Source organism: Schistocerca cancellata, chromosome 5 (genome assembly GCF_023864275.1).
Source record: "Schistocerca cancellata isolate TAMUIC-IGC-003103 chromosome 5, iqSchCanc2.1, whole genome shotgun sequence".
NCBI classification, from domain to species: domain Eukaryota; kingdom Metazoa; phylum Arthropoda; class Insecta; order Orthoptera; family Acrididae; genus Schistocerca; species Schistocerca cancellata.
In genome coordinates, this window is record NC_064630.1 from 146,684,864 (window position 1) to 146,712,600 (window position 27,737).

Sequence of the window (27,737 nt, forward strand, 5' to 3'; positions counted from 1 at the left end):
TCACATATGTACAACTTTTATAAAGTCCTGGTGGACAAAGGTAGGTACAAAAGCCTACCTGAATGTCAGATAAGGGTGAATGTTAGTGATGTGGTCACACAGGGGTGCAACAAAATCTGGGTGCGTGTCTTATGGCAGTATGGCAATCATGTCAACAAATTCATCAGGCAGGCAAAATGGATCACCATAAACCAGTTCAGCTGACAAGGTGTCATAATCAACTTTATGTATGTGGCACTGACATCAACATATGCACAAGCCAACTCACAGGAACCATTTTCAACATGCAACTCTCCCTGCAATAATTCCTACATTCCCGCAATCCTCCTGACCACAACCAACATTAGTCATTGTCCTTCAGCCACCTACCCTCCTCCCAAACCAGCACACTAAACAGCCCTCTATTCCAACAATGCATCCTCAGTCTTTTTACTTTTCTCCTTTTCTGGTACACCTTCCCTCTCCCCCTGTCTAACCAGCCTACTGCACCTAGCTGCCCTACCCCCTCCCCACTTTGTCCTTATTGTATGATCCCACAAGCAGCTCATAAGCATGCCCCACCTCTACCCTGCTAACCCACCCTCTCCCCACCCCAACCTCCTCCTTACCCCCAACACTCAGACTGCTTCCCTCATCAGGTGCTGTAGCTTGCGGTCGGGCTTCAGCAGCTGAATACAGTAGTTGTGTGTGCGAGTTGTGTTGTGTTTGCATGAATATGTGTGTGTGTGTGTGTGTGTGTGTGTGTGTGTGTGTGTGTGTGTGTGTGTGTGTGTGTGTGCGCGCGCGCGCGCGCGTGTGCGTGCCTTTTTCAATTCAGAAGAAGTTCTTTTGGCTGAAAGCTTACTTGTTTAACAGTCTTTTTGTTGTGCCTGTCTGCAAATCAGCATCATCTTAACAATCTGTCATAAATAAGTGTGGACTCTTATTAGGATATTCTTTCCTTCTCCTATATGGTGTTCTCAAGACATATTAACTTCAAATCCATAAAAATTTCCCTCCTTACAACACTTTATACGTTTCTTCAGGTCCAACATAACCTTTTCAATGTCTACAGGAAGTATGTCTTGTTTTCCCAAAAGTCTAATTGTTTTAGAAAATTCAGGTAAAGTTGCTTTTAAAAAATACAGAACATACTTTGCTAATGTTAATGAATACTTGTTTATTTTGTATTGTGAACTAATAAATTTCCAAATTAGGTTTCTTTTTTCTTTTTTTTTCCCCACACCGTGATACCTCCTACATCTTTAAAATTCGCCACATCTTAAAAGATGATCCACAACTGAATGCAACCATTTACAAAACATCCTGTAGCCAACAAGGCTGATGTACCAACTAATATTTGCAAGGTGTTGAAGACACAACACCTAAATTCAGCTAGAAGGAACGGTTGAGGCTTTCCAGTGAAGATGTCATGAAGAGCTGAATGACCTATCTGAGAATGTCGATGGGTCGCAGTTAGAAGCCTGTAGAAGCATTGTTCAAGCATTTTTCGTGTTTGGAACTAGTTTTCTGGGTCTTAGCAACCTCTGCAAAATCCAAGCAGCTGAATATGGTACTAACACAAGAGAACGAATCTGTGATTTAGTCCAATACCAGCATAGCGATTTTATAAGCACAATACATATACTGTGAGCAATTTATGGTCAATAAACAATTCTTTACATGATCTTGTGTCCACCTTGGCAACCAGCCCTATTGATCTATTTTGCAACAAGAAAACTCCCTTTGCGTAACTGTAAAAAGTGCCTCCACAACACCAAACCATTTGCAATGTAAGGAAAATTTTTCCCAAAATGTACCATCCTTAAAGAACTGAATTGGTGCACAAGTTTGTAGGTTTTTCCTGGAAGTTTAATAAACGTAACGGATACACAATACAGACTTTCGTCATCAATAATATATTCTCCTTCACTATTTACAGCAGTCTGACAACATCCAGAAAGGAACATCCTTAAAGGTTGATCGATAAAGAGCAGAAAAGGAGAAAATCTGAAGTGCGCAAGATCAGGTGAATAAGGTGGGTGTGGAATGACTTCCCCACCCAACTCTTATAAAGTGTTTTTTGTCAGTCTAGCACATTGTGGGTGGGTGTTATCATGAAGTAGCATTACTTCACACTGTCTTCCTGGTCATTGTTCTACGACTGCATCTGCAAGACATCTCAGTTGTTGACAACAAATATCAGCAGTGATGGTTACACCTCAGTGAAGCAATCTGTAGTACACCACATAGTCACTGTTCCACCAGATGCAAAACAATATCTTTTGTGGATGTGCTCAGGTCTTTGTATGGGGAGTTGTTGCTTTGTTTGGATTCAACCATTCCTTTCTTTTCCCTATGTTAGCACAGAGACACCATTTCTCGTCACCAGTAACGATACATGATAGTTGCAGTTCATGAGTCAGTTGATGACGAGCAAGCAGATATGCACATATGAGTACCTGCTGATTTTGTGATTTTGGCTCAGAGCATGCAATACCCAAATAACAGATTTTTTAACCTTCCCCATTGCACAAAAACGTCTCATGATGATGGAATGTTCACAGTTCATCATATTTCCCAGTTTTTGAGTACATTGACGTGGATCATTGTGGGTTAATGTGTTTAAATTGTCTTCTTCATAACCCAAAGGTCTTTCTGAACATGGAGAGTCACTAATGTCAGAACGATCCTGCTCAAAACGAAAACACTAATGGCAGTATCCCCATGCATGGCACAAGCGTTTCTGGCTGTATCTGCTGCTGTCGTCCCTCCATTGAAAAACAGAAGAATACATTGGAAATGTACAAATTTCTCCACCTGACACTTCATTTTCTGGTTTGCACTGCTCCACTCAGCATCACCAAACAACAAATTCACTATATATCATATCAAATAGCAACAGTGAACTACAAATGAAAATGACAATTGATAAATAAACCCATTGCAACCAGAATACCATTGTGAAAAACAAAAATGCTAAAAACTTGAGCACCAACATAAAATATGTTAACATCTTCAATTTTTGCAGTCCTGTTGTCCACAGCTGCATATAATATTACAGCATGTTGTTAATTTATACTTTTGGACTGTCTAATTACAACTGAATGAATCAAAATTGTGGTGTAATACATGTTTAGCCTTTATTCTTTCAAGGCATCTTCAGTGGCCTGGAATATGTACAAATTTTTGTTTACACTGTTTAGTTTACATTTGAAAGAATATATGTATAGGTTATAACCAGTTTTGGTGGTTTGCCTTTCTATAACGTAGTAATTATTTAAAGTTCTGCCTACAGATTTTGTGGATGTTTTACATGTTGTGTTTCTGTTCCATTTATTGCACTGTTCTTCTTCTTATAATTGCCATTTGGAACTTTGGGAAGGGGGGGAGGGAGAGAGAGAGAGAGAGAGAGAGAGAGAGAGAGAGAGAGAGAGAGCACTAACTGCATGTTTTTATCTTACTTTCTTTTATTAAGTTTAGCAGAGAGTTTGTATTGATGTATGTATGCTCATTTATCACATTTGTTCTCAGCAACTGCTTTCTGGATGTAGTAATTTGCCTGCATTTTTTATGAGGTATTTGTCATGGTTGTTTATTATGATTATTGTCATACCATGTTTCATATTTCTTGGACTATGATTGTGATGTTTTATGTGCTCTGCAGATGTGGAATTGTCTGTTTCATACTTCCAACACCTGATGTGTTCTTTGTACCTTTTTTTTTCTTTTTTTTTTTTTTTTATTCCTGCATGTCATGCCATTGTATATTGCATCACAACTTTGACATTTAAGTGTATATTCCTGATCCCTAGAATTTGTTCTCTTGATTGTTGGTTGGCTTAAGTTTGATTAGAGGGTTTACTCAGTTGTATATGCTATTTGGAAGTCCTGTTTCTTTAGTGTATTTGCACCTCTGTGCAATAATCTGTGTGTGTAAATCATTAAGAAAAGTGTTTCTGAAGAAGAGAAATTTATTAACATGAAGTGTATATTTAAGTGTCAGGAAGTCTTTTCTAAAAGTATTTGTATGGAGTGTAGCCCTGTATGGAAGTGAAACATGGACAACAAATAGTTTAGACAAGAAGAGAATAAAAGCTTTCGAAATGTGGTGCTACAGAAGAATGCTGAAGATTAGATGGGCAGATCACATAAATAATGAGGAGGTACTGAACAGAAATGGGGAGAAGAGGAATTTGTGGCACCACTTGACTAGAAGAAGGGATTGGTTGGTAGGAAACATTCTGGAGGCATCAAGAGATCACAAATTTAGTATTGAAGGGAAGCGTGGAGGGTAAAAATCATATAGGGAGACCAAAGGATGAACACACTAAGTTGATGCAGAAGGATGTAGATTGCAGTGGTTACTCGTAGATGAAGAAGCTTGCACAGGATGGAGTAGCATGGAGAGCTGCATCAAACCAGTCTCCGGACTGAAGACGATGACAACAACAACAACAACAACAACAACAACAAAAATCATAGTGTACCATCTGCTTCTTTTCTATGTGATGTGTATTCATTTCTTTTTAATTTTTCAGTTTCTCTTGCTGAGTGAAATCCTGTTTATTCTATGTAACATGTGTCTTAGTGCTGCAAGCTTCTGATTGTAGGGATAGTTAGATGTGGAATGTATTATTGTGTCTATGGCCGTTGGTTTTTCTGAAAGTATTAAAAGAATGTTTGCCATTTTCTTTTATTATTGTAATGTCACGAAAGTTTGTTTTATGTTTTCTTTTTCACATATGAATTTTATGTTCTGATGAGCTTTCTTGATTTTGGAGTTCATGTATTTTTCATTTGGTTCACCAACTGGACAAATAATGACATCCACGTATTTGTACCAATATAGGATTTTGAATCTTTCCTCAGGGGTTATTTTTGCAGATATTTGATTTTTTAAGTTACTGATAAAAAATGTTTGTTTGTGTTCCATGGGCAGTCCATAACTTTGCAGGTAACATTCATTCTTGAACTGGAAGTAGTTTTGTCCAGTTATCAAACTGAGTATACTTGTTATTTCTGTTATTGCTTCTTTAGGGCACGAGATCTTATGCTACGATTTCTATTGTTTATGTTACAGGAAAGGCGGTATACATGTTTTAATGACATCAGTGATGCTGTGTGTGGGGTAACTGTATGTTCTGGATGTGTTCTATTAGGTCTCCTGTGAGATTAGATTAGATTAGATTTAATACTTGTTCCATAGATCATGAATACGACACTTCGTAATGATGTGGAACGTGTCAGGTTAATAAAAGATGTCTGTACAAGATATATTGCATGACACTAATGTTTAACTTGTTTTTTCCCCCCTTAATTTATATCTAAAAATTCAGCCAATGAGTAGAAGGAGTTGTTATCTAGAAATTCTTTTAATTTATTTTTAAATGTTTTTATCACTGTGTGTTACTAAATCACTGTTCTGTTGCTTTTTATTTTATAGTGTTTTGTGATTATCTTTTGAGATGTTTGACCATTATATATGTTGGGGCTTTTCTGAAATTAAAAACTGTTATCACCAGTATATCTTATTTGTGTATCTTTGATTGGCTGCAGAGTGTTGGTACTTGTGGGTTCTTCGTGTTATGTAGTCTTTCTGTTTATCAATGAGTGCTTGTTCAATGCTTTTCGGTGTACTTTTCGGATGACATAAATCACGTGGTTGGGTCTACTTTCAGCTTTTGTATGGTGTTGGCATTTGTGTATTCCTTGGCTTTTGTGATTTATTTTTCTTTGTCCATAAATACTGTTACATTTCCTTTGCCTGCTCTTGTTGTTATTATGTTACTGGTCATTAACTTCTGTTTCAACATTTTCACATTGGCTGCCTCTCTGTGGTTGTTATTATTATGTGCCTTCCGTATTTGTTTTATTGTGCCATTTATTTTCTTTTCACAAATTCTCTTGTCAGTCCGATGTTTATATCACAATTATGTTATTGATTTTCCCGTGTAAAGACATATTCATCTTCTAATATGAGATTTTCTATTATTGGATGTTTAACTTCTGTTGTTGCAGTGTTTCAATAATTTTTCCAAGAGCATTTTTTTTTTCTTTTTCATGCAGTTCTGTCTCTGTAAGGTTAACTAGACATGAGCGAAATGTGTGTTTATGTTCTTGTGATTTCACATTCCAGATGTACATATATTTTTGCCTTTTTACTGTTAGTATCATTATTTTCTGTTTAAGACTGTTTTGTAGATGTTTCACTACTGGGTGTTCAGATTTTTTTTCTATCAGTGCCATGAAGACAGTGGGGTTCCCTGTGCTGCGCTAACTCTAAATGGGTCTCATACAATATGTTTAGGTGCTCTTTTTTTTTAAATAGCCTCTTAATTTCATTAAACAGTATCTTCATTTCATTTAGTAACCAATACCTTTCTGCATATTAATTCAACTTATGTGCCGCTCTAGAACTGTCCTTAACCTTCACAATAATGTAACTTGGTATTAAGTTGTTCTTTTTGCAAGTTTTGTTGAATTTTATGTACTGTATTGACTTATGGAGCCCAGATGAATTCTCTTGAACTTGTACATGTTTTCAGAGAATGCTTGTCATGGCTGTAGTGACTTCTTCAACTTTGTAGTCCCGTCCAAATAATTAGAAAGCCTTCTTAGCAGATAAATACTGCTGAACATGCTTGAGCATATATGATCAATACACTTGTTACACATAAAATTTTTAACAAAAAACATCCCCAAAAACATACAAAATGCTTGCTATCAAAACGTATGCTACTATTTACAATCAATAAGGTAGTATCATTATTTCCTATGCCAAAGTTAACTAGTTTAGTCTTGTTTAAGTTTGTTAAATGTCTTTCCGGGAATGAATAACATAGGACAGCCTTTAATTCTAAGTAGTTACTTGCCAAGCACAGCCTGGAACTGTCATCACCGTACATACTGTTGGTTACATTCTCAACTGACTGGAAGTCATTAACATTGTAAGAGTACAGATAAGGACCAAGGTGAGAGCCCAGAGGAAGTCTCTGAACCGCCAATGCAGTTACCGGATCACACACTCTGTATCATCCTTACTGTCAGTAAAGTGAATTTTGGTGCACTGACTTTTGTTTCAAAGAAAAGGAATGGAGAAATCCAATGTCATAATAAGAAATTAGATTATCTGTCTACATCTACATGGATTTTCTGCAAATCTCACTTAAGTGCCTGGCAGAGGGTTTATCGAACCACCTTCACAATAACTAACTATTATTCCAACTTTTAATAGAGCATGGAAAAAACACTTACATCTTTCCATGTGAGCTCTCATTTCCCTTGATTTATTATGATGATCATTTCTCCCTATGCAGGTCAGCGTCAATGAAATACTTTTGCATTTGAAGGAGAAAGTTTGCAATTGAAATCTCATAAGAAGATTCCACCACAACAAAACATGCCTTTGTTTTAGTGATGTCCACCCAAATCCCGTACCATATCAGTCACACCTTCTCCCCTATTTTGCGATAATACCAAATGTGTTGTTCTTTTCTGAACTTTCATGATGTACTCTGTTGATCCTATCTGGTAAGGATCACAGACCCTGCAGCAGTACTCCAAAAGAGGATAGACAAGCATAGTGTATGCACTCTCTTTAGTAGATCTGTTACATTTTCTGAATGTTCAGCCAATAAAATGCAGTCTTTGTTTTGCCTTCCCCACAACATTTTCTGTATGTTCTTTTCAATTTACGTTGTTAGTAAAGAATTTTGTGACTGACCCAGTCAAAGGCCTTTGATAGGTCAAGGCACAGACCCGCTACCTTGCAACCAGAGGGTGAGTTTGTCTAGTCTTATTTACAAGCATCTCATTACTGACCAAACGGGAAAGTAGGGAAACCTTAAGTCCACACTGTCAGAAACTATTATGCCAATTAATAGCTAGCTGAAATAGTAATAAAACGACACATTAAAAGTTGGGTCACTTTAAAACCTGCTAACTAAAAGTTGATAACTAATAGGGGCTTACATAAGATCAGAACTGAGACGAATTTTTTTAAAAAAAAAAAAAAAAAAAAAAAAAAAAAAAAAAAAAAAAGGGCAGGTAAATTTTAAATTAGTGAGGACACACAATAATGCACATAGTCATAGGACAAAAAATGAATAACATGCAAACTTCTATTAAAAGAGGACATTTTCCAGCTATGTAAAATGAACTGGATGGATGCTTGTAAATAGGAGTGGCACATGTGTATGTTCATTTAATTGATGACTGTGGTGTGTTTTTCCATGTAGCCACATATATATCCCCACTAAATTAAGAACTTGAATACCACTTGTGTTAAGGAAAAAATTTCACTGCATTTCATGGTTTTTACATGAATTTTATGTCACCAGCTTCCACTCAGTTTTACTACAGTTCTGTACTGCTCCTTTACGACACATAATGAACTTTCTGTATAATGTTTCCTTTTTTCATTTTCCATTTTAAATGTAAATCACTAATTCAACTGAACATCTGGGCTAGTGACCCAGCATTCTTATTCCTGTCAACAGATGACAGTACTTTTGCCATTCTGGTTTACCAGTTGGCTCCTTCCTTCATGAATGCTAGTTTACGCTCTGGACTCGCTGGTAGCACACCGCATCTTGCACTCGTCCACCGCGGCACTCAGAGTCACAGCACCAAGTGTAGGTGTCCTGGTATTCTTGGCATATTTCTTTACTCAGGCAATCTTCTGCAGTACTGTCTGGTGTTACTTTGGCATTGACTTACGTTTTAGAGGACCTAGCCCGACCAGTGGTTTTTAAATTTTAAGAAATTTTTTGTTTGTGTATTACCTGCAAGTAAAAATTATCTCCGATCTCTTGCTATTTTCAGTACGACACCTGAAGATGGCCGGATAGGAGCCCGAAACTGGTTGTGTCCTAAATAAAAGAACTTTACAACCGTAACGGTATTTTCAAGCTCTGGTATAACGTTCAATAGTGGATGTTCCTCCAACAAGATTGTTTGTGTATATATATTCAGTTTTTGCTCGTTTATAACTATCTTTGTGCAACCCATTTGCATTATTTACAAAGAGGTCCACACGTTACACATTTCATATAGTAAACTAAGTGCGGAAGCACCTAGAAATACCTTACCTTCTTTACTGTTATTTATTTTACAGACCTCTGTAACAGAACAATTCATATCTAAATGCCATGTGAGAATATTAAAAAAACCTTCAATTGATTGTTTACGTCTTGACACAGGAAACAGGGTCCAAATTTTCTGAGGCTGAACTGTATTTAATAAGTATATCTGAAAATTCTCTCTTTACTTAAAATATCCTACACCTACAGAGATACTCTACAAGCTACCATACGGTTCCTGGCAGGGGGTACCCCGCACTACTACTAGTCATTTTCTTTCCTGTTTCACTTTCAAATAGTCATTTTCTTTCCTGTTTCACTTTCACATAGTCATTTTCTTTCATGTTTCACTTTCAAATAGAATGAGGGAAAAACAACTACCTATATACCTCCGTATGAGCCCCAATTTCTCATATCTTATCTTCATGGTCCCTGTGCGCAAAGTATGTTGACGGCAGTAGAATCATGTGGCAGTCAGCTTCAAATGCCAGTTCTCTACATTTTCTCAATAGCATTCCTCAAAAAGAATGTCACCTTCCTTCCAGCAATTCCCATTCGAGTTTCCGAAGCAGCTCTGTAACACTTACGTATTGTTCGAACCTAACAAATCTAGCAGATTGTCTCTGAATTGATTTCGTGTCTTCCTTCAACCTAACCTGGTATGGATCCCAAATACTCTAGCAGAACTCAATAATACGTCACACCATAGTCCTATATGCAATCTCCTTTACAGCTAAAACACTCTTTCCTAAAATTCTCACAATAAAGTCAGACTGACCATTAACCTTCCCTGCCACAGGCTCATTCCATTTCATACCACTCTGCAACGTTATGCCTGGATATTTAACTGATCTGACTGTGTCGAGCACTGCACTAGTAATATTGTATCCCAACATTACAGTTATGTTCTTCCTTCTTATCATCATTAACTTACATTTGTCCAAATTTAGAGCTAGCAGCCATTCATCACACAAACTAGAAATTTTGTCTAAGTTGTCTTTTATCTTCCTACAGTCACTCAACTTTGACACCTTACTGTACACCACAGCATCATCAGCAATGAACTGCAGATTCCTGCTGCCCACACTGCCCGCCAAATCATTTATGTATATAGAGTACAACAGCAGCCTTATCACACTTCCCCGGGGCGTACCTGGTTTTTATTTTATTTTTATTTACACATCAAGTTCCAGTACATGAAATTACAACACAAAAGAAATAACAGATAAAAATAAAATGTTTATGAACCCAGAAAAAGTCAAGCCATAAGTTTAAGTGAACACAATCAACAATACAACAAGAATCAGCTAATTTTTCAAGGAAATCCTTGACAGAATAGGAGGAGTGACCCATGAGGAAACTCTTCAGTTCCAATTTGAAGGCGCGTGGATTAATGCTAAGATTTTTGAATTCTTGTGGTAGCTTACTGAAAATGGATGCAGCAGTATACTTCACACCTTCCTGCACAAGAGTTACGGAAGTCCGATCCAAATGCAGGTTTGATTTCTGCTGAGTATTAACCGAGTGAAAGCTGCTTATTATTGGGAATAAGTTGACACTGTTGACAAGAAACGACAGTTAAGTATACATGTATTGAGAGGCCGATGTCGAAATCCCCAGACTAGTGAACAGGGGTCAGCAAGAGGTTCGCAAACTTACACCACTTATTGCCCGAACTGCTCGTTTCCGAGTCAAAAATATCCTTTTAGAATGGGAAGAAGTACCCCAAAATATAATACCACACGACATAAGTGTATGAAAATAAGCAAAGTAGACTAATTTTCATGTTGAACAATCACTTACTTCAGCTACCATTCGAATAGTAAAAACGGCAGCATTGAGTCTTTGAACACGATCCTAAACATGGGCTTTCCACGACAGTTTACTATCTGAACACCTAGAAATTTGAACTGTTCAGTTTCACTAATCATATGCCCATTCTGTCAAATTAAAACATCACGTTTTGTTGAATTGTGTGTTAGAAACTGTAAAAACAACATTACTGTAAAAACAGTCTTATTGTGATTTAGCATTAGTTTATTTTCTACAAGCCATGCACTTATGTCATGAAATGCACTATTTGAAATCAAGCCAATGTTGCATACAACTTCCTTTACTGCCAAGCTAGTGTCATCAGCATACAGCAACATTTTAGTTAGCTGTAATACTGGAGGGCATATCATTTATATAAATAAGGAACAGGAGTGACACCCTCCATTTGACCGTATCCCACTCAGACCCCACACCACAGCCATTCTCAACACTGTGAATAATGAATGACCTTTTGCTGTCTGTTGTAAAAGTAAGAGGTGAACCAATTGTGAGCTTCTCCCTGTATTCTGTAATGGTACAATTTCTGGAGCAATATTTTGTGATCAACACAATCAAATGCCTTAGTTACATCAAAAAATACACCCAGCGTTCAAAGCTTTTTGTTAACCCATCCAGTACCTCACAGAGAAAAGAGAATATAGCATTTTCAGTTGTTAAACCACCCCCAAAGCTGAAATGTACACTTGATAGCAAATGATGTGAAATAAAATGATCAATTATCCTTACATACACAGCCTTTTCAGTAACTTTAGCAAACAATGATGGTATTTGAATAGGTTTAAAATCGTCTACATTTTCCCTTTCTCCCTTTTTATGGACTGGCTTTACTACTGAGTACTTTAATCGTTCAGGAAACTGAGCATTCCAAAAGGAAACTTACAAATATGGCTAACATGTGCAGCACATTACTTTAATATTCTGCTAGGAACTCCACCATGTCCATGAAACCCCTTGGTCTTCTTTATGGATTCTTCCATTGCTTCTTGGTAGAAGAATTTCATATTGAGGGTTGAATAACACTTAGGCAGTTTTTTGTTCTACTGATTTTTATTTGTATGAACTAGTTTTTGGCTTATTAGGCCATCTTCAGGTAACTACTGGCTATAGTTTACAAGGAGCTTGTGTTCTTGTGTTGTATCTTAGTCCAGAATGTCTGGTTCGCAAGAACACAAGCTCCTTGTAAATAACAGCCAGTAGTTATCTGAGGATGGCCTAATAAGCCGAAAACTAGTTCATACAAATAAAAATCAGTAAAAGAAAAAACAGCCTAAGTGTTATTCACCCCCTTAGCCTTCAATGATTTAATTATTGACTCAATCTCCCCCTTGTCTGTATCACATAGTATTTCAGACATCAATCTCGGAAAGGCATTTGCCAAGAGATTTATACAATTCCCTGTAGAAACTAAATTTTTATTTAATTCACCAGCAATGTTCAGAAGATGATCGTTAAACACTGTATGTATATCTAACTTATCAGTAACACAAATATTTTTGCTATGAACTGACTTTATATCATCGACCTTGTGCTGCTGACCAGACAGGTCCTTCACAACTGACCATATGGTTTTAATTTTATCCTGTGAATTTGTTATTCTATTTGAGTACCAAATACACTCTGCCTTCCTAATAACATTTTTAAGCACCTTAAAGTATTGTTTGTAATGGGCTACTGTAGCTTGATTGTGACTACTTCTTACATTTTGATGTAATTCCCGCTTTGTTCTACATGTTTTGTTCCTTATCTCACTTGTCAGCTACCCAGTCTGCCTTTTACTGCTAGCACCCCATTTAAAACCTTCTAATGGAAAGCAACTCTCAAAGAGCATGAGAAATGTTTTAAGGAAAACATTACATTTGTCACCATTGTTACTGGCACTATAAACATCCTACCACTCTTGTTCCTTGTGAGTTTTAAAAAACTCTCTATTGCCATTGGATTAACTTTCCTACATAATTATATGTGACATTTGTTTGAGTACAAAAGCCTTTTAGTGTTAAAATTTGTGCATCAGGGTCTGACAGGCCATTCACCCTTTTACTAACAGGATGCCCATCTAATACAAGGGTAGTTTGAAAAGTTCTTGGAGTGGAATAGAATATAATAAAGTACTTAAATCACTGAACCTTTTTTTTATTTTTCAGTGTAGTCTCCTTGTGGACTAATGCACTTGGTCCATTGATGTTGCCGTGCCTTGATCCCATCTCAAAAATGAGTTTCCTCCAGGCCTGCAAAACAGTTGTCAACTCCGGCTATCAATTCTTCGTTTGACATGAATCTTTGTCCACCAAGAAAAATTTTCAGTTTTGGGAAGATATGGAAGTCTGACAGAGCCATATCAGGTGAATAAGGTGGGTGTGGCAACAATTCGTACTTTACTTCACATAATTTTGCGATGGCAAGTGTGCAGGCTTGCATTGTCTTGATGGAAAAGGACTGTCTTCCTTGCTAAACCTGACTTTTTTCATGTATCTTTTGTTGCAATTTGTCCAGGCTAGCATAGTATTTTCCAGTAATTGTTTGCTCAGTGGGGAGATAAGAATCCCCTTCGCATCCGAGAACACGGATGCCATGACCTTTCCCATCAAAGGAATTCTCTTTGCTTTTTTTGGTGGCAGAGAATCAGCACGTTTCCACTACTTTGACTGTTGTTTTGTCTTTGGGGTATAATAATGCACCCATGATTCATCTATGGTCACAAACCCGCACAAAAAATCTTGTTTGTTCCTCCTAAAACGGGTCAAACATTGTTCCGATATGTCCATTCTCATGCGTTTATGATCCAGCGTCAAGAGTCGCGGCATCCATCTTGGAGATAAGTTTTTCATTCCTAATTCTTCAGTTAACATGTGATACACCCTTTCAGATGACATCTGGCAAGCATGAGCAATTTCACGCACTTTCAATCAGCGATCCTCTGTGACCATTTTGTGCACTTTTGCAATGATTTCTGGAGTAGTGACACAGCTTGGCTGACCACTGCACAGATCACTGTCTAAGTTCTCCACTTGGGAACAGTTGAATATGAAGGAGCAGAGTCCCCCAGTGTATTCTGGAAATTGGCATGAATGTCCTTTGCTTTCATACCTTTCTTTACAAAGTACTCAATCACTGCTTGAATCCCAATTGTTTCCATCTCCGCAAATCACTACGCGGGAACAACAGAGCCATGTCACTGCCACAGCTCTCTTCCAAGAGTGGCACTTGCTTACAGGCAACAGTCCAATGAATATCACGTGAACAAAACATTGCGCTAGCACTGATCTCTTGTGGAGATTCAGAGAACTTTTCAAACCACCCTTGTAATGAAGAATAAATAAAAAACTGTCTATGGCTGTGCTACTGTTCCCCTGCACCCTAGTTGTAAAAATACAGTCCGCATCAGATCATATGACTTTACGAGATCTACCAACGTCCTTTTCCTTGCACCGTTGTATACAAAATTTATATTGAAGTCACCACATATAACTAATTTCTGGTAATTCCTACAAAGTGAATCAAGAACCCTCTCTAGCTTGAGCAGAAATGCTCTGAAGTCAGGGTTAGGGGGCGTATAAACAACAAAAATTAGACGTTTAGTTCCACTAAATTCAACTGCCCCAGTACAAATTTGAAATATCTGTTGAGTGCAGTGCCGTGATACATCTATGGACTCAAACGGAATACTGCTTTTTTACATACATGGCCACTCAGCTACGAACTCCTTGAAAAACAGACAACTAATCTGTATCGTGGTAAAGGAAGCCTCTGAATTGTAAAATTATTTAATTGTAAGTGGTCCCGACAGTCGGGATACCAGTTACTTTGGAATAAGGTTGGGCATCTCGGACATATTCTGAGTCGTGGTCACCTTTGTGCTCATACGGCAAAGACTACCAAATCCACCGGTTAGTCCCTCAACCGTTAGGGGTAAAACCCAATGGGACTCGGGGCAAGTAAGGCTAGCAACCTGCTTCCCTGGTACTTTAAATATGATGCTGGCAATAATCAGAGCAAAATGCCTCGGACCTTTGGAGGTGACGGAGTCCCACCTCTAACTGACAAACCTAAGATACGACTTGGCAAACAAATGGTAATGAGATGGGGAGCTATTAATAGCAATGGGGGCTACTCTGGGAAGAAGGTAGAGCTGGCAGAGGCTGCAAGTAAGATGGGGATGGACGTTTTAGCTGTTAGTGACATTCGGGTAAGGGGTGAGAAAGAAGAGGAAGTGGGAGAATACAAGGTCTACCTGTCAGGAGTCAAAGCAGGAATAGCACAATGGGGTGTAGGGCTTTACATCAGGAAAGAAATGGAATCCAGCATGGTTGCAATAAGGTATGTAAACAAACGACTGATGTGGATAGATTTAACAGTGTCTAGCAAGAAAATTAGGATTGTGTCAGTATATTCGCATTGTGAAGGGACAGATCAAGATAAGATGGATAGTTTTTATGAGGCACTCAGTGATGTAGTTGTTAGAGTAAAGGACAAGGACAGTGTTCTGCTCATGGGTGATTTTAACGCCAGGATTGGAAATCTAACAGAAGGGTATGAAAAGGTTATGGGTAAATTTGGAGAGGATATGGAGGCCAACAGGAACGGGAAACAACTCTTGGATTTCTGTGCCACTATGGGCTTAGTAATCACAAACTCCTTTTTTAAACATAAGAACATTCACCAGTATACTTGGGAAGGCAGGGGAACCAGATCTGTCGTTGACTATATAATAACAGATCAGGAATTCAGGAAGGCTGTGAGGGACACACGTGTATTCAGGGAATTCTTTGATGACACTGATCATTATTTAATCTGCAGTGAAATTGGGATTGTGAGGCCGAAAGTGCAGGAGGTCAGGTCCATATGTAGGAGGATAAGAGTGGAGAAACTTCAGGATAAGGAAATCAGGCACAAGTACATAACAGCGATCTCAGAAAGGTACCAGTTAGTTGAATGTAGTCAATTACAGTCAGTGGAAAAGGAATGGACAAGGTACAGGGACACAGTACTAGAAGTGGCTAAAGAATGTCTTGGAACAGTAGTGTGTAAAAGTAGGATGAAGCAAACAGCTTGGTGGAATGATACAGTCAAGGCAGCCTGTAAAAGGAAAAAGAAGGCGTATCAAAAATGGCTACATACCAGAACCCAGGTAGACAGAGAAAGTTATGTTGAAGAAAGAAACAAAGCCAAACAGATAATTGCAACATCGAAGAAGAAATCGTGGGAAGACTTTGGAAACAGGTTGGAGACTTTGGGTCAAGCTGCTGGAAAACCATTCTGGAGTGTAATTAGCAGTATTTGAAAGGGAAGTAAGAAGGAAATGACAAGTATTTTGGACAGGTCAGGAAAACTGCTGATGAATCCTGTGGATGCCTTGGGCAGATGGAGGGAATATTTTGAAGAGTTGCTCAATGTAGGTGAAAATACGATCAGTAATTTTTCAGATTTCGGGGTAGAATGGGATAGGAATGATGATGGAAATAGGATCACATTTGAGGAAGTGGAAAAAATGGTCAATAGATTGCAGTGCAATAAAGCGGCTGGGGTGGATGAAATTAAGTCGGAACTCATCAAATACAGTGGAATGTCAGGTCTTAAATGGATACACAGGATAATTGAAATGGCCTGGGAGTCGGGACAGGTTCCATCAGACTGGACAAAAGCAGTAATCACACCAATCTTTAAACATGGAAACAGAAAAGATTGTAACAACTACAGAGGTATCTCTTTAATCAGCGTTGTGGGTAAAATCTTCTCAGGTATTGTTGAAAGGAAAGTGCGAGTATTAGTTGAGGACCAATTGGATGAAAATCAGTGTGGGTTTAGGCCTCTTAGAGGTTGTCAGGACCAGATCTTTAGCTTACGGCAAATAATGGAGAAGTGTTATGAGTGGAACAGGGAATTGTATCTATGCTTTATAGATCTAGAAAAGGCATATGACCGGGTTCCTAGGAGGAAGTTATTGTCTGTTCTACAAGATTATGGAATAGGAGGCAAACTTTTGCAAGCAATTAAAGGTCTTTACATGGATAGTCAGGCAGCAGTTAGAGTTGACGGTAAATTGAGTTCATGGTTCAGAGTAGTTTCAGGGGTAAGACAAGGCTGCAATCTGTCTCCACTATTGTTCATATTATTTATGGATCATATGTTGAAAACAATAGACTGGCTGGGTGAGATTAAGATATGGGAACACAAAATAAGCAGTCTTGCATATGCAGATGACTTAGTTGTGATGGCAGATTCAATTGAAAGTTTGCAAAGTAATATTTCAGAGCTAGATCAGAAATGTAAGGACTATGGTATGAAGATTAGCATCTCCAAAACGAAAGTAATGTCAGTGGGAAAGAAATATAAACGGATTGAGTGCCAAATAGGAGGAACAAAGTTAGAACAGGTGGACGGTTTCAAGTACTTAGGATGCATATTCTCACAGGATGGCAACATAGTGAAAGAACTGGAAGCGAGGTGTAGCAAAGCTAATGCAGTGAGCACTCAGCTACGATCTACTCTCTTCTGCAAGAAGGAAGTCAGTACCAAGACTAAGTTATCTGTGCACCGTTCAATCTTTCGACCAACTTTGTTGTATGGGAACGAAAGCTGGGTGGATTCAGGTTATCTTATCAACAAGGTTGAGGTTACGGATATGAAAGTAGTTAGGATGATTGCAGGTACTAGTAGACGGGAACAATGGCAGGAGGGTGTCCACAATGAGGAAATCAAAGAAAAACTGGGAATGAACTCTATAGATGTAGCAGTCATGGCGAACAGGCTTAGATGGTGGGGTCATGTTACACGCATGGGAGAAGCAAGGTTACCCAAGAGACTCATGGGTTCAGCAGTAGAGGGTAGGAGGAGTCAGGGCAGACCAAGGAGAAGGTACCTGGATTTGGTTAAGAATGATTTTGAAGTAATAGGTTTAACATCAGAAGAGGCACCAATGTTAGCACTGAATAGAGGATCATGGAGGAACTGTATAAGGGGGGCTATGCTCCAGACTGAATGCTGAAAGGCATCATCAGTCTTAAATGATGATGATGATGATGATCCGATATACCAATAATTTCACAGTCAACATCTATAAGCAGTTCACTAACTTCATCTCTAATACCTCTCATATTTTGATGAAATATGCTAATTCCTTCTCTACTTGGAAACCTGTTGTCCTCTGAAGATGATTCCTTAGTAAGAGGGACTTCCCTTAAGCAGGTATACCTATCAGCTTGTGATGAAGCAAGTTGGGATAATTTTACTTCCCCTCTTGTTTTGCAATTTCCCTACGTAAAATTCATTTTGTTCTTAACTATGTACCATTAACATATACGAGTATAATCTGCATTTCCATAAAAGAGAAACATTGGCCCTCAGTTTTAAAGAATATAACACCAGATCTAATTTTGTGCTTAGTTTTATGTATGTAATTGATTTTCTAATTTATTTCAACTCTTCTTTCATTACAGGGTGAAATCGGTAATTGTTTCGTAACTTAAATTCTATTGTTGACTGATAAACATTTAGAGGAACAACTATTAGTATTCCTGAAGGATTTATCTGGCTCTATTCGAAAACATGTTAGCAAAGCCAGCTCTTAATTAATTCCGAAGTAATTAACAGTTGTGTCAAAAGTATTGTGTGCATAACGATATTTGTTAATTTCACCATTTAAACAAATGATTCGGCCTAAAACTCTTGTTGCAGAAGAAACTGTTAAGAAGAACCAATTTTTCGATGTATTCAGTTAATTTAATGAGTTAAGTTTTAATTGTAATTTCTGTAAATTATACTTTGAACAATGTGTGGTTTCAGCACCTATTATTGTGAGGATATGTAAGGGCCCCATTTTTGGTTACGAGACAGTCAATCCATGCCCGAGTTTCAGACGAGAAACCTGTGTTGGTTAGAACAACAACAAGTATGCATCAGTGTAAATGTGAAATAAGTGTAACACAATTAGGCTGTGGGTTAAAACAACAAATACCTGATTATTCCGAAAGGACTGCAAATTAGGTGGTTATGTTTTCTACTGCTCATAGATATTCAACTGTAAACTACTGTAGCAGTATGTGGATGTTCGCCTGAAAACTATTAATGAGGCTTATCAAAAGTTAAACAATAGTGCACTGGCCATATTAAATGTGTGTATGGGGGTTGTGAAAAGTGAAAGTACACAACTTTGAAATGCTAATGTGCACGTGTCGGCTACATCATTCACAGTAGACTGTACTGCTATTTTTTCAGCCAGTACGTCGACACCGAGGACAACAAATGAAGAAATAAAAGAAAGCAGGGAATGTCATCACAAGCTGACTTCAATCTAAAAAAAGATTCAGCTGTAACACTAACTACCAAAGGAATTTCTCCACGAGTGATCCCACCACCACCCACTACACTGTCACCTATAAGCTCTGCCAGCCTGCCCTTCCCATATCTATTGAGGTGCAGGCCATGTCTAGTGAAACCCGATCTGCTGATAGACTCAACTGGCACTGCTGCAATGTGACCCACGCCCTCTGCCACCAGTGCCTTCTCCAACCCCTTGTTAATGTGACTAACAGCCGGATTAAGATGAGACCAATCACGATGCTGAAACAGTTGCACGAAATACACATTAGTGTTATCAGTTTGAGTGGCTATCTTTACCAGGTCACCATCTGCCTCATATTCCCTATCCCTATCGAGACTGTTGCCTGCTCCACCCACTATCACTACCTGATCCTCTTTCGTAAAATTCCTACACAACTCCCCTATCCTGTCAGTCACCTGAGTCAACCCTGCACTAGGCTTCACAATGCTAGTGACCTGGTACTCACTCCCCACAACTTCCTGCAACTGCTGGCCCACACCTCTAACGTGCGAACTACTGAGCAGAAGAACCTCCTTCTTTCTGTTAGATTTAGCAACTGACCCAAACTTCTTAACTGCTCAGGATTGCTGCATGTTTCGTACACCTGCAGCTAAAGAGGCTCCTCTCCACTGAACTCAACTCTGACAGTTGGTCAAATCTATTGCATATTAGCAAAGTAAAACTGTCTGAATACCTCCTTCTCCCCCTCCTCCTCCTAGTTGCCTTCTTTCCAACGGCCATTTCCCATTCCCCACCACCCTTCACCCTCCTCAACCTATGTAGTTCCTCCTTTGCATATTTTAACAGCATCTGAAGGGCACAGATCTTAGGCTCCTGCTTACCTAAGTTCCGTTACACCAGTAGAACTATTTATAGAGCTAAAAATAGCGGTCTCAGAATTCTCTCTCTACTAAGAAAGCAACTACTTTTATTAATACTACAAACCACAACTAATACCAATATCAACAAAACTTCACAAAATTATTAGCTAAAATCACAAATTCAAACAGCCACTGGAACACTCAATGAAGTTAAAACAGTGACTCAAAATTTTACTGAAATATATTCACTATAAACAATAACAAACATCAGCTGAAAACTAAAGCACGAAATTTACTAAAAAACTTCAATGCACAGAAAACTCTGAAATCCACAGAGAGCTAATGTTTCCAAAAGTTTATTAAATCGTTATTCTGCCACAAACAGCACAAAACACCACTGGAAACTAGAAAATTGAATAACAGTATAACAGTGCACAAATAACTTAGTCAGTACTTAGCTTCATAACTGCTACAGCTGCAACCGCACACCACAAAATGTAAACATACCACTGAGGTGTGAGGCTTGGATGAGCGACGTAAGTACACTCACAAATAACAGACAACTCGAGTCAATAACACAGGAGGAAAGACTGAAATTAATGAAACCCACTAATAAGTTACTTTTACAGCAAATATTAGCACCAATAAACTGGTGATACCCTTGTCTCTGATGAACACCCGTCATCGAGGAAAACGCATTGCGTTCTATTACTTAACAAGTCTTCGAGCCACTCGTGTATATGTTAACTTACTCCATACGCTCAAATCTTTGTTAACGGCCTACTGTGGGGCACTGTGTCAAATGCAACCCAAAAACCTAGATATATGGAATCACCCTATTGCCCTTCATACATAGTTCACAGAATATCATGTGAGAAAAATGTATGCCGAGTTTTACATGAGCAACACTTTCTAAAACCCTGCTGATTTGGGGACATAAGCTTCTCACTCTTAAGAAAGTTTAATATATTCGAACTGAGAATATATTCCAGAATTTGGCAGCATACTGAAGTTTGGAATAAAGCAAAAATTGGAAAATCCAGGATGGAACGTAACAATATTATGAAAGGAAAGTTGCTACTCACCATATAGCAGAGATGCTGAGTCACAGATAGCCACAACAAAAAACTGTCACAAATAAAGCTTTCAGCCATTATGACCTTCGTTAACAATAAATACACACACACACACACACACACACACACACACACACACACACAGGTGTGCACGCTCACGTGCCCGCTTGCAGTCTCAGGCAACTGAAACCACACCACAACGAGTGTGGTTTCAGTTGCCTGAGACTGCAGTCGTGTGTGTGTGTGTGTGTGTGTGTGTGTGGGGGGGGGGGGGGGGGGGCGCGTACGCTTGCACGCATGTCTCTACATCTATTGTTGAAGGCCTTGGCCGAACGCTTTATTTGTGACAGTCTTCTTGTTGTGCCTATCTGCGACTCAGCACCTCCGCTATATGCTGAGTAGCAACTTTCCTTTTCATAATATTGAAGTTAGGGATATTGGTCTGTAATTTTGCGGGTCTGTTCTTTTACCCTTCTTATATACTAGAGTCACCTGCACTTTTTTCCATCACTTGGCACTTTGTGCTGTGCGACATGTTCACGACAACTGCAGGCTAGATAAGGGAAAAAAGCTGCTGAGTCCTCTTTGTAAAACCGAACTGGAGTTCCATCCAGACCTGGTGATTTACTTGCTTTCAAATCTTTCAATTGTTTCTCTATGCCAGAGATGGGTATTACTATGTCGTCCGTACAGGAGTCTGCCTGATGGTCAAATGACAATTTGTGTGCACGATTCTCTAGTGTGAACAATTTTGTTTTGCAGTGTTCAACTGCCACGTCGTACTGGTCAACGAGGAACTGAATAGAAGGTCTAGATCTGCTTAGCGATTTTACACAAGACCAGAATCTCTTACGAAAGTGTGACAGTGGCAACTGTTGCATGCTTTGCACTTTGCTCTTTCCACAGATGGACGAATCTCTACTAATCTTCACTTGTCGTCATTGGTGCATTCTCTTTTGAACTGAGAATGCAACGGCCTCTGCTTCCTCAGCGTCTTCCGAATTTTGTTACTAAGCCATGATGGATCTTTTCCATCCTTTATCCACTTACTCGCCACATGACTCTCCAGACTACAATTTACAGTCTGCTTGAACTTGCCCATAATTCCTCTACATCCATCTCACTGGAACTAAGTGATGTTACTTCACTGTCTAAGTGAGATGCTAATGACTTCTTACCTGTTCTATCTAGCAGAAACTCTCTCCTAGCCTTCTTGACTGATTTATTAACTTACATAATCATAGTTGCTATAATGACACCATGATTGCTAATCGCCATTTGCTGATGAGGTCCAGCCTACATACAGCTAAAAGATCTAAGATATTTCCACTGTGTGTGGGCTGCCAAGCTAGCTGCTCCAACTGTGTTCAGAAGTATTCTCCCCATAAAGAATACACCAACATCCCAGTCTATAATGAGTAGGTTAAAGTCGCCTCCAACTAATATTGCATGATCTTGGTATTTACTCACTAATGACTGTAGACTTCCTTTGAATGACTCTAGAACTGTCACAGTGGAATTGGATGTTTGGTAAGAACACCCAACATCTAACTAGGTTTCACCAACATCTGTTATTCACAAACAGGTAACTTCACTGTAACTTTCGACTTTGATATTTTTGTCAACTGCAACGAACACTCTCCCTCCTATGGCTTCTAATCAGTCTTCTCAATATACGTTCGATGATTCACTGAGTATCTCAGAGCTTTCCACCTTAGGTTTCAGATAGCACTTGGTCCCAAAATCAATCTGAACATGAGAACTTTCCTGGCGGGCAATAAATTCTGGAACTTTACTACAAATACTTCAACAGTTTACTGATAAAATTTTTACAGTCAAGGTGACTTTATTCTGAATGCTGCCTGACTTCCCTTGCTGCATATTGACTGGCGAGTGTTCATCAGAGCACCTGACACTACCATCTAGTCTAAAAAAAACCTTCATGTGCACTCCACAAGTACTCTCTTACCCAAGTAGCTGTTTCCTCAGTGCAGTGCAACACAATAATGTGTATCTAAAAATCTGTCGCCAAGACTGTCATTTTTTGTTGAGACTCTCCACTAGGCTCCAAACCAAAGGACCCCAATCAACTCTGGGAACAACGCAACAAATTGTGAACTTTGTTTGCACCCCAAGTGTGAGGGTAGTAGCCTTCACTACCTCCACCAGCTGGCTGTATGAACTGAGGATAGCCTCAGAACCCATGCGACAGGTGTCGTTGGAGCCAATGTGAGCCAAAATTAGCAGACAACTGCACCCTGCATGCTCAATAGCCATAGGCAAGACTGCGTCAACTTTACAGATGAGGCCCCCTGGCTGTGAATGGGTGGGACCAGGCAGCCAGTCTTCACAATGGGTCTCCACCTCAAGCGAAGCGAATGCATTACCACCCGCCACTCACCCTGCTGTGCGGATGGATCCACAGCATTGAGTGCACTAGGAGATGCCTCAGAAGCAGGGCCCATGGGCAAAACAAGCAACACCTGAGGTGTCCCTCGCAACATGCCATATGCTCCTCCAGTGCTACATCCCGACACAGCAGCCTGAAGGGGGATCATAGCCAAAGGCACATTCAGCTGTTTGCGAATCGACACCTTCCTGACATGTCAGCAATGGACACTGATGCGTTAATGAGCTATGTAGATGGCTGTTCAGTGAGCAGCTATTGCGCTACAGAGTGAATGAATTTACTCTTACAAAAATGCAAGATTAAACCTCTTAAACAGAAAAACATGCATGAAATTTAATACTGTTTGAGGAAAACACAGAAAAAGATAAACACTTGCTGCTCTGTAGACGTATATCAGTACAGAGCTGGAGCCTGACTGATTGTCTTGCTAAATAGATGTTCAATCTTGGCTCATTATATTATTAAAATCAATTAACTTGACAGAGTGGTCAGCTACAAAATCATTTAGCACAATAGCCTTAAAACAATTTGTAACAGTAATTAAACGGTCAGTAGACGAGGAACTATTGTAGGTACTTCTAGGTGACAAATGGCCAAGACAGACAGTCCGAAAGATGTAATAGTATCCATGAACTTAGTCCTATCGTTGTTATCCTGAAGAGCATCCACATTAATATAAAAACATGAGCATTTTCATTTTTATAAATACTGCTCAAAAACCTGAAGGTTTTCACTGAAGATAGAAAAAGTTCCATTAGAGGAACCATATATCCCTAAAATGTAGACTACAAATGTGCAAACAATTAACTTAACCATAGCTATTTCAAAGTCAAGATCCACATAAGAATTGTTCACCCCACAAATCTTTGAAATAAAACTTAACAGGCCATCCCTCAACACCTTTATATATAGTTCCACAGGATGAAGATATCGGAGTGAAGTTCTTAAATTTAGAAAGTTGTAGATCATCTAGGGAATGTTGATCCTCTGTTAAAACGAAACAGTCAGGAAGAAGATCGATGAAAAACTGTTCTACATAACCAAACTTATTTCCTAGTCCTTCAACATTTTGATGAAGTAGGTGTCGATTTATCTTATGCCTCTCTTTTTAGGTTAGTATTATTTACTTCAAGAGACTGCTCCCTAAAAAAAGAGTCCGTGTTCCATTTTCACATGGCCTGACAAGCCTAGGCTGAAAGGAGTTTCTAGGTAATTCATACTCCTTCACAAAAATACCAATTGGCCAGAAGTCGTCTTCGAGTAAAGTAATAAAGCCCTTTTCAGAATGATTTACTTGGAACTGTTGAAAGAAAAATGTTTGGTTCTAAGTTTGTTACAACTGAAGTTTGCAATACCTCCACCCTTAATACAGCTTCAACATGCTCCACTCTAGTATCACAGTCACATCTAGAAATAAAAATCCATTTCTTTTTCAGTGCAGGTTTGCTGCACATTTTCCGGTATTAGGTCCAATTACTGTCTTAATTTTTTTACCTTTCCCTCAGTTTAACTCAGCCACTTTTACAAAACTTTATATCTTTTTTTGCCCAAACATGTCTATGCATGACAGCTGAGCTGTAGAGAGGAAGCTTAAAAGTGTACTTGTTAGCAGTTTCTTCTGTGACCTCTAATTTTTTCCCCATAAAGGTCTGCAAGTCTTTTTTTTTTCCCACTAGTGTTTGGTCGTGCTGATTTCACCAATAAGAAATGAAAATTTTGCCAAACTTACACGTGAATTTTGCAAAAAAAGGATGTCAGTTTTCAGGTTCCTCCAAATAATATGGCTGACAATGTGCACAGCCAACCAACATTAACAACCTGTATGACAGATTCAACTATGGTATGACCTGCATTCATGTTCATATATATGGATGTGATGAATGTCAGTCACAGCAAAGTACTGACTGTCAAATCCACCATATAGCATGTTAATGTTTATTCCCTGAGCCCAATGTTGGCCATATTGTGCGTCTTTCGTATGTACTCAAATTCCATAACATAACAATTGGTTTACAAGGCTAGATATGTTATTTTCCAGAAGTCAGACACTTTGAGATTACAACTTCCAGTTGAGGAAGGCTATAAAGTCAATATCATGATTGTGTGAAACAAATGAGTAGGAATGTACAGAGTTCTACAACACTGTTGTGCCCACAAATGTAAAGTCAGCGATTCATGCAAGCTTTAAATTCTGTGGTTTCAGTGCTCTTTTAATGTCTTAAAGTATGACAAATATTAGGCTGAAATTTTACACTGCTGTTAGCTACTGAAATGTGAAAATATAGTGCGCAGTTTTGTTCTATTTGTTATATGGCAAATGGTGCATTTAATTTTACAATTGCATTTGCAAACATTATTTTGTTGCCTGTAAAACAGTGACACCTCTTGGCCGGAGCTAACGGCTGCTGGCAAAGAGCTGGCTCACATGAATGAACATCTATGGAGAAGTGATGACTCACCATCTGTAGGAAATTAACTTCTGACTGTTCGATATGAGCAATGTATGGTGCTACGCTGCAGTGTCCAGTATAGTTACGCAGAATTTGTAACTGACCACATTCATTGAATTAACAAAGCTGGTTGATGAATCATGGAGATTAAAGACTCTGAACATTTTCAGAACTGTAATCACATTATTTACACCAAACTCCCATTGTCCAACAAAAAAGTCTGTCTTTCATTGTACACCAATAACCGTGTTCAATGCCAATTCTCACACCATATTTGGTGGCAAGGCTGTGAACACTGTACAAAATAGTGATCAGTTTTCAATCACACTACATGGAATAGTCTTACAGCCCAGTCATTCCTCACAAAATGTGCTTATCATTTGGTATGCGGCAAGAAACATGTTGTTTATCAAATGTTAAAAGATGGTGAAATGATCCCATGATCTGATGAGATGAAATACATGTAACAAGTGAAGAACTTTTTGATGAACTTCTGAAAAGGAACTTCAAGATCTGTCCTGTTTTAGGGCACTGTTGTCAATTAAATAGCAGCCAACAGTTACTATGTGACAACGGTGTTTGTGTACTAGATCAGAAGCTTCTACAGTTTGAGTTACCCAACATTCGCTCAAGTGTTAGAATATTTCGGAATTCATGTGTACACAATTACTTTGATAATGTCTCATTTCTCCAGAATTTTATTCTTGTGCTGATTGGGAGAGCTAGATCATGGTATAGAGGAACAGTAATGTATCTTCTTCCATTATCTACAGTGAATGAATAAAAATCGTCTTCCAGTCTGACTAATGACTAAATGCTTAATCTAACAGAAGTAGTAGTAGTAGTAGTAATAACTGATGCACAATTTTTCCTCTAGTAAATACCAATTATATGATGTCAGATAGCCTAATATCTAAGAACAATAAATCAACAGGCACAAACATACCTACAACATGCACTGGTTTTTGTTGTCTTAAAGTGAGCAAATTCAGTTTCCCATCCTCTCCCACTGTGGCTATGTCTTCTTCAAAACAGGACAAGGATGTACACGAGCATCTTGTTCCATACCTGAAAGATATCACAGAAAATTCCTTAAGGTATTAAAACAAATTAACTGTTCCCCAAGCTGGAATACCTGTGTTGATTTTGGTATACATAATCTGACTGATGGAGTGAGGAGCAATCTATGACTTTTTGCTGATGACTCTTTATGTAGGAATATGCGCGGTTACTAGAATAGTATATTTACTTGGTGTGATGAGTGGCAGCTTGCTACGAAAGTGGAAAAACCTAGTGTGTGTGTGTGTGTGTGTGTGTGTGTGTGTGTGTGTGTGTGTGTGTGTGTGTGTATCTGATAGGTGCACAATGGCGAGGTCATCAGCGCCCTTATGCTTATAAAAACAAACGAATGTGGAGATGAACTAAAAGTGTTGTACATGCATGCACTCTAAATATGAACCCAGTCACTCTGTATAACATGCACTCTCACGTGCACTAAAACCAATTAGGAGGGAGGAGAGCTAATCAAGAAATTAAAACACAACTAAAACAAAACACAGAAGAACTAAAAGAAAAGAACAGGGAAATGTGACTGGTTGACCACTCACAAAAATCTACGGTGAGCCAGCCACCCTCTGACACATTAAGAACATCTCTCTAAAATCTTGATAAAAACGTTTGACAATTTACAAAACTTTAAAACCTTAACCACATTCGTTTGATCATTACATAAAATAGATAGCAGATCAGCTGACAAATCCACCAC

The 27,737-nt window shown here is 38.7% G+C and overlaps 1 protein-coding gene across 1 annotated transcript in view; it reads right to left on the reverse strand.

Annotated features, from left to right (window-relative positions):
• The window catches only part of LOC126187415 (nucleoporin Nup43), a 215,863-nt gene that overhangs the window by 89,837 nt on the left and 98,289 nt on the right, over positions 1-27,737 (reverse strand). Inside the window, exon 4 of the mRNA XM_049928482.1 lies at positions 26,919-27,040. Coding sequence (XP_049784439.1) covers positions 26,919-27,040 — 122 coding nt within the window. The remainder of the gene's footprint in view (positions 1-26,918; positions 27,041-27,737) is intronic.